Source organism: Dipteris shenzhenensis, chromosome 1 (assembly GCF_047967505.1).
Source record: "Dipteris shenzhenensis isolate YYH24624 ecotype China chromosome 1, Dip_SZ_1.0, whole genome shotgun sequence".
NCBI lineage: Eukaryota > Viridiplantae > Streptophyta > Polypodiopsida > Gleicheniales > Dipteridaceae > Dipteris > Dipteris shenzhenensis.
This window is the reverse complement of record NC_141596.1, coordinates 43781440-43789980: the sequence shown is the minus strand read 5'-3', so window position 1 is coordinate 43789980 and position 8541 is coordinate 43781440. Positions and strand designations below refer to the sequence as shown.

Below are 8541 nucleotides of genomic sequence, written 5' to 3'. Positions count from 1 at the left end.
CTACTCTCTTTTTCCTAATGGAATGAAACAAATGGTGAAAAACACAAACCATAGAGATAAAATGAAATGTATCTCTCTCTCTCTAGGTCTCCGATTGACATGATTACAAAAACAAAGTCATAGCTCATTCAATAGTCTACAACTTCCTAGTTCACTTCATTACTCTATTCCTCACACATCATCTGATATCTATGTTCAAAAATTGATATCTACTCTCTTTTTCCTAATGGATTTAGCAAACAGTGAAAAACACAAACCATAGAGATAAAATGAAACATCTGTTCAAAGCAATGGTCCATAAGATTTCAACAAATATAAGTTCAAATACATAAACATCTGTTCAAAGCCCTGGAGCACAAAATGTATATTGTCATCACAAAATAGGAAAATATCATTCCCCTCTCTTGGCATCTGGATGCCTGCACTGTAAGGGCTTCAACTAAACAATCACCACGTCATCATCTTTCTCAAGAGACACAATGTCTACCTAGCTCCGCACATGCACGTGCCATGTTCCCCATGCCTACAAATGCATCTACAACGACATCCCCCTCCTACGTGAATGTGTGCAAGAGAAACCTATAAACAAGATCCTCAATTGTTAACAAACCAACCATACACAAAGACTAAAAAAAGAACCAGCAAATGAGAATCACCTGCTCAATCCAAGTTGTCTCTCTGCACCACCTCGCACGAAATTACGTCCCTCTTGTGTGCCTTTGAAGGTGTGGACTTTTGTCTCCCTTATCCACTTTGACTGGCTAACACATATGTCATTGCCAAGGCTCTTCTCTGTTAAGGCGTTATTGTAGTACATAGGGATCTTGCATCCATGGCACTGCCACATACCCAAGACTAGCTAGGTCATCTGTAACCAGAAAACTTAAACAAGTCAAACTTTTGCAAATTTGTGCATAAACATATTTCAAACTGTACTACCATTTAAATGAGATTTCACATACCATATCCTTTGGATTCTTTTGCATGTAGCTACAGTCAAGGTATACGATCAGCATGTGAACTAGCTCAAATCCATTATACATTGCCCCCAACTGAACACAACACATATGTTATGACAAGCAAATACTGGATGAGCCACCCCCCATCTTTGATTATATGGTTTGCAAATGCTGGAATAGCCTCCACAAGACCCATATTTAACCAGTTCCACTCTAGAATCTCCTTTTCGGAGATGCGCTCAACCAGAGGTGATGTAGGAAAGTCTGCCCACATCATGCTTGTAGCTACCTTTGTTCTCCCTTTGTTTCTTTCTCTTCAATTGTGATTGATGGAGGGGTCAGCAACTTAAGAAAATTCCTTACTTTCACATGAGACCTGAAGAATAGAGACATTCACATCAATAATCATATTCATACCATTTTGATTAAAATACACCTGCAAACTATTGAATACATAATGGTGCCACTTTCCATACACTAGTGATAACTGCACATCCAACCAGTTAACTCTCACTAGCCTATGATATACAGCCTCCTCTATAGCTAGTAGAAAAAATCAAGTACTTGCAATGCCATCTACGGACATAATATTGGAGGCACCTTTGTTCCCTTACCATCTCCCCTCTCTGATTCCGTGTCATCAGATCTGTTGTCCCCCTCATCTTCTTGACTACCCCTTCCTTCAACAAGAGTACCAAATTGCAACACTCTGCTTGCTTGCGATGCTCTCCCATTATTCCTTCTCTTGGTACGTAGCTCCTTGGCAGTGGAACCAATGTCCCTTGTCCTCTTGCCTGGTGCTTGCCTCCACATGACAAATTCTAAACCATGCATAAAAACGATGTTCATTCCAATGCATTCCTTGAAATATGAATGACACACTCAAGCAATGAACTGAGAGGAACACTTATTTACCTTTGCATAGCTCCTTCTCTGATTTGGGAACCTTGTTGAGAGGATAATCCAACCACCAGGGGCATCTCTGCATCTCCCACTCTGACAATCCACCAGGGCACTGCAAGCATGTGTCAGGAAACATGCATAGTGGCCCTTTCATTATCAACCAATCATGGCACGCCACTAGCATCTCATTTAGAGCACACTCTCCCACCAACTTAAAAAACCACCTGCAAGCCATTCACGTAACTATTAATCCATCATCATAGTCTATTATGTGAATTTTGGTATGGACTAGAGCATCCAACATTAATTACATGTACACTAGGCACCGCACGGACATAGCCATTTGCGGCTTCTTCTCTGCATCTAGTGAGCTCTTCATATCACCTGGTATGTTATTGACATGCATTTAATGAGAGAATGTTCTGGCATGATTTCAAATATTTGATTGCACAAAAGATTTCCCAAAACCAAAATTTCTCACCTACTAAGTCCAGAAACGTATTCTAGAAGTGAATATGCCAGCATGCTCTAAAATGCTTCACTGCATCGCCAGGGAACTGAATGCCTAGACCATCAAATAGCACATTCATCTATCCTATCATCTCGCATGCCTTTTCAATAATTTGAGACCAATATGTCTCCCTTGCAATGTATCTCCTCCACTCCTTATTGTCATGTGGCATGCCTAGCTCCATCTGCACGTTTGTATCTACTGCAAGCACTCTCAAGACCTCTTTTTTCTTGCCATTAGAAAATCCATTAATCAAACCCGTCTTCCAACAACTTGAAGCATTCAACACAAAGAAATAAACAAAAGAGATGGAAGAGAAACCTCTCTGCAGATAGTTTCGATGCACCAAGCATGATAAGCTTGTCCTCTGTTACGATCTTTCCTTTCTGCTCCCAGTTTATGGAGAACCAAATGCTAAAAAATCCCTCACCATTCGTTGGATTGGCAATCGATTGCAAAAGATATCCTCTACTCCTCACCTTCTCCTCTGCCTTCTACAATGCCTTGCCTTGTACCTTCTCACACTCCTCCAGTGAAAGGGTTGAAGTGTCCGTTTTGTCCATCTCTTCCCGGTACTTCTTTTGGTACTCATCCTATGAAAAAAAGAACCACAACTTTTTTGACATAACATAATCTAGAAACCATTACCAAGTAATCAACCAACATCTTTAAGGCACTCACCCTAAAAACAAACTGTCCAAGTATAGACATGAGCAAGTTGTACCATGCCTTTAAGGGGCCACTCCTCTCCTTCAACAACATACCCTCAACCAATCTTTTGTCCTCCGCTGCAAAATAGTGCATGAGTGTCTCTTTGTTTGCAGTGCCAAATTTCTACATCATTAATATGTCATGTGCAATAGTGTGCGAGACATGTACACATGCAAGCCTACACATGGACATGCAATTTGTTAGACGACCATTTTAAGACACCAAAAAACTAGAAATTCAAAACATAACAGTAAGCATGATAGTGGATTCATACCTATTGACCTCGGCTAGTGCTAACAACACCTCACCCTCCTATGTACGCTCGAACTGCAAGAACTTGCACCAAACTCGAATGTGCCGATCCATCATATTTGAATACACTGTAAAGCAAGTTCACTCAATATTTAAAAGGGAAAAAAAAAACACATGCTATAAATAAAATTTACATACACTAAATGCAAAAGAACATACCTATGTTTATCCTCCCTAACCATGCCTTGAGTCAATGGTTTCCATCCCAAACCAAAAATTTCTTTCCCTTTAGCTTGACCCAATCTGGTCTCTTATCCAATTCATTCTCAAATTCATGGTTTACCAATTCCCACGTTGGGCCTGAATCCTCAACTATCCAAGTCAGCTCCGGCTCACCTGGATCCCAAGTGACACCAAGAAGTCACCCCTGCTATCAATGTACCCCTGCTAGTCAAATATCTCTACCAAGATAACTATGTTGTCTCCCACTGTCCTGATGGCCTTGTTTATGACATGTCTGCACAAGGATATCAGAGGCACCTCTATATCTTTCTTGACAACGAGTGTGTCCATGACCTCCTGTAACAAGTGCACCTTAATGCTCTTTCCATATCGGTTACTTAGATCTCTAGGAAGACGGATATCTCCTGCCTCTTTACCTTCAAGCAAATGTCAAATTTTAGAAAATCATTCAATGATCAATGTCAATACCCAATATCATCACATGATCAATGTGATATCATAAATAATTTTTTACCATTTTGAACAATTTCATAACCTTTACCTTGAAGCTCATGTGTTGCACCGCTACTCTTTGCTGGTCCATTCATTTTTTCAGATGCCTTATATATTTCTACTACAGAAGGATTGGGCACATCTTCCTCACTGATCCTCTCCAAGGAAGATATCTGAGATGTAAGCACTGCTCCAGAGGTGATCTCTGGACCTTCTAACATTGTAGTCTCCGGCAATCTCTGTTGAGATCGCAAGGGATAGCGGGATCCTTGTCCACTACTGGACTCTACAACAAGGCAAAATAATATAACCTACTGGTTCACTTGGCATCAAATCTTGGGATTAAAGCAAGGAATATCCTCTCTAAAAATTTTCATACTGAGAGATGTGGCCTTTGTTGAAAACTTAGATTGGAAAAATACTGAACAACAAGCCCAACAATTGATGCAAAATGTAAAATCCCAATCTTCTACGTGAAATGATGAATATGCTAGCAGTCCAATGCCTCATGAACAATCCTAATCTTATGCATAATTTGATCATGAGCAATCCACAAATGAGGGACATCATCGACATAAATCTGGATTTGGGTCACATTCTGAATGATCGGGCTACATTGTGACAAACACTTGATGCAGCTAGGAACCCTGAGCTCACGCGAGAAATGATGAGGAACACAGATCATGCTATGAGTAACATTGAAGCTTCTCCTGAAGAATTCAACATGCTCAGGCGCATGTATGAGACAGTGGAAGAACCTTTCCTTAATGCAGCTATAGTTGGAGCTGATGGTGGAAATGACTTGGCATCAAACCCCTTTGCAGCTCTATTGGGAGCACAGGGTCTTGGACAAAAGCTCAAACTCAGACACCTAGTACTAGTGTAGCAAACAACACCACAGGCTCGGGGGCTGTAGCACCAAACATTGCTCCGCTTCCAAATCCATGGAACCCTACTTGTAAGTTGCCAGTCTACACACACACACACACACTTTTGATGATACAAGCATAAATTACAAATTGTATACTAGAATATAAATGTGATCTATTAGGAGTCAGTGCTGACCTATCAAAGGTCCTTATCCTTAGACCTTGAAAAGCATCGATGCATCAATTCAAGTATTATGACGTGTGTATCCATACATAGAATGCAGCTGCAGGAATGTTTAGTTACAGGTAGTTTGCTAGTATTCATGCATATGCATGCATACATATCCATGTGTCTTGAAGCACAACAGTTGCTCATGTGTCCTATGAGAAATATAAGATGCTTTAATTGAGTAAGGTAGGAATAAAGTACAAACCAAAATTGCATGCATATTCCTGCTTGTTTAAATTATGGGTGGGAAGTGTTGGGGTAAAGGGCAGTGTGCCCACCTACTGTATAGTGCCCATGTATACTCATATATATATGATAGAGGAATAAGCTGGAGTAGCTTTTACTCCACCACTTTTGGTGTCTCCTTATCCCTTTGTGTCTGCTCTCCTCTCCCACAACTGGTATCAGAGCCCACGGCGTTCGATCTACGAGGAGCTCTCTGAGCTTGGCAATGGAGCTGTCGGGAGGCTGATGGCCACCGAGCATGGGCATGGAAGGAGCTATTTGTTGGCTACGAGTGTGCTGCTATGGCCGTGAGGTTAGCTGTGAGGTAGACAGTTGCACCTATGAGCCGAGTAGAGCTGCCGTGTCATTGAATTGGCACTACTATGAGGTGTTTGGAGGCGAATTGTTTGTCGTTCAATTGCTACTGCTAAGGAGCCGCTATTGCAGTCCCATTGGGAGAGGCTGTGGACCTTGTTGAAGAGAGCTGCGGGGCATTGAATGTCATTGAGGCAAGCTAAAGAGCAGTCGTTGAAGTGCCGTGCAGCGAGAGCTTTACGTGCTGGTCGTTTGATGTGGCTGAAGCATGCTTCCATCGGTGTTTGCAGCCCATGGTTGTGGGTGAGCATTGAGGCTACTGGCTGGTGAGCAGTCCGTGGCATTGAGATTTGCGGGAGCTGGCCGGTTGTGACAGTTAGCCAGTTGTTGTTCGGCGCGGTGGCTCGATGGGTTGGCTCATTGGAGCTTTTTGTTTGTGAAGCTTGAGTCACTGAGGGTCGTGAGGCCTCTATTGCAGGGCGCTTTGGAGTAGGCTGGTAGAGCAGAGCCGCTGTTTAGCCTTTGTGATTCGATGGGACGATGGAGAGGCTTATGGAGCCACTTTGGTCGTCCTCACTAGCTTTGAGCTGCCGCCGCTGGAATGTGGGCTGACAATGGTTGTTGGAGAAGATGAGTTGTTGGGGAGCCTGTGGATTGCATGTTTGATGTAGTTGTATGCTTGGGAGATAGCCGGGGTTGCATTTGAGGTCTTGGAGCTGAGCATTAGCTGATTTTGGTCTCTTTGCGGGACATTTTGCAGAAGTACGCCTTGTGGACATTGTGTGGGATATGTGCTTATGCACTATGCAGCTTCTTTCGGTTGCAATTGAGCTTTGCTAGCTCGTGTTTTCCCATGCATTTGGGTCATTGTACGGACATACTCTGGTGCATCTTAGTCCTTGTGAACATTCCGTTACAGTTGGTCAGATTTTGACAGTTTGGCTTGGCTCGGGGGTACAGTTAGGCACCCTGAGCGACAGTAGGCTGACATTGAGACTCATGGTTTAGGAGTTCTCTTGTTAGAGGCCATTGCAGATACTTATTGTTGGCTGTGGATGCATGCTTTGAGGTCATTTTGACAGTGATTCAATGGACATTTTGACAGTTTTACGCCTACATGTATGGTGGTGTTAATGTCAGTTCATTGAACAGCTGAGGAGGATGTATTGTCAATGATTTGCCGTTGTTTAGAGCACATTTTGGGGTTCAATGCTGAGGAGGATGTATTGTCAATGATTTGCAGTTGTTTGGAGCACATTTCGGGGCTGTTTTACAAGTGCTTTTGGGCTATTTTATTGCTGATCTGTGGGCATTGTACTTGCCATTTTGCTGGTGTTGCAGTTGACATACGGGGTGATCTGCTGGATGTATTTGACCATTTTTGGGGCTGTTTTGCCAGAGCAGATGAGTGCTGTAAAGGGCAGCAAACATACAAGGAAGCTGCTGTTGCTATTTTTATGACAAAACAGTCATTTTCAGGATTGAATATCTCTTTCCTGGTGTGGAATTGAACTTTGTGCCAAACTGGAAAGTTGTAGTTCACAAAACATACTACAAATTTGCTTTTGGAAGCAAGTTGATCCGGTATAATTTGCAGGAGTTACAGCCGCTGCAAAACCATAAAAAGTTACAGTATACTGTCTATTTGTGACCAATGTGCAGGAAGCTATTTTTTAGGTGAGAATATCTAAGAATCCACAAGGATTTGGCTCTTGAAGTCAATTGATAAGTTGTAGATCTTTCTACCAGCTACAACTTTGCTGTTTATAGCTTTGGCATCCAGTCTTTCAGTGAAAAGATATCACCATTCAAAAACAAGGATAGCATGTTATCTTGCCCAAAGTGGATGTGATTTCTCTTGCACAACAGTAAATTACAAAAAGTGATTGGGATCTCCCTTCAGTCCAAGGGAATTATTGGCATTTTGGCAAGTCACTTTGGCACATTTGGCAGGCGGTGAATGCTTGATTTTGTTGCCAAAGGATTGCACACTTGAGGTGATGCATTGGTGATGCAATAAATGCCATTTCGATGCATTATGGATTTGCATTGGTGGATGCCGCACTGATGTTTATGGATAGTTGAGCTGGGCTCCTATTGCCATTGGTTGAGCAGGCATTGCTCATTTGGTTGAGTGCATTTCTTACTTGGATTGCTAGGCATTGGTAGGTTACTGGGCTACATATATTCTTGTTTATGCCTCTTTATGGCTGAGTGCTTTTGAGCATTGGATCAACCAGTTTATTTGGAGACCTGATTGGTCTAGACAACACTATATTTTTGGTCATTTGGGTTGCCTATTTCACTATACCGCTCTTTAGTTGTGAGCTATTGTGCCACAGATATGGCATCTACAGCTAGTAGTGCCCTCTTTGATATTGAGAGGTTGGATGGATCAAACTTTCAGTATTGGAAAGAGCAGATTTATGATGTGTTAGTGCAGAAAAGGCAGCATAAGCCTATTCAATGCAAAGGTGTCAAGCCTAATAGCATTAAACAAAGTGATTGGGATGACATGGATGAGCAAGCATGCTCAAATTTATGATGTGTTAGTGCAGAAAAGGCAGCATAAGCCCATTCAATGCAAAGGTGTCAAGCCTAATAGCGTTAAACAGAGTGATTGGGATGACATGGATGAGCAAGCATGCTCTATCATTTAGTCATCACTCTTGAAGTCAGTCTACTTGCAGGTACAAGATGGTGTACAGGGTGTAGACTGCCATGCATATGAGTTCTATACTCATATATGCCGGATGTATGACCACGATAGTGTTATGTTACAGCATGATGGTTGAAATGCCCTGATGTGCTGAATGTCATAATGTCTATAAT

The 8541-nt window shown here is 42.1% G+C and overlaps 1 protein-coding gene across 5 annotated transcripts; it reads right to left on the bottom strand.

Moving 5' to 3' along the window:
* Window positions 1–838: 838 nt before the first annotated feature.
* On the bottom strand, window positions 839–4348 carry LOC147905896 (uncharacterized). 5 transcript variants are annotated; one of them, XM_087382221.1, is made up of 9 exons: window positions 4121–4348; window positions 3359–3464; window positions 3055–3262; window positions 2344–2966; window positions 2174–2246; window positions 1875–2086; window positions 1560–1780; window positions 963–1335; window positions 839–868 (listed from the first exon to the last, which is right to left on the bottom strand). In XM_087382221.1, the coding sequence occupies exons 5-8, from the start codon at window positions 2239–2241 to the stop codon at window positions 1306–1308; spliced, it is 531 nt and encodes a 176-aa protein (XP_087238347.1). In that variant the 5' UTR covers window positions 2242–2246; window positions 2344–2966; window positions 3055–3262; window positions 3359–3464; window positions 4121–4348; the 3' UTR covers window positions 839–868; window positions 963–1305. The 5 variants fall into 5 exon arrangements, with proteins under 5 accessions (XP_087238347.1, XP_087238329.1, XP_087238352.1 ...); XM_087382203.1 differs by having other exon boundaries at window positions 963–1496; window positions 1574–1780; XM_087382226.1 differs by having other exon boundaries at window positions 1574–1780.
* Window positions 4349–8541: the final 4193 nt, after the last annotated feature.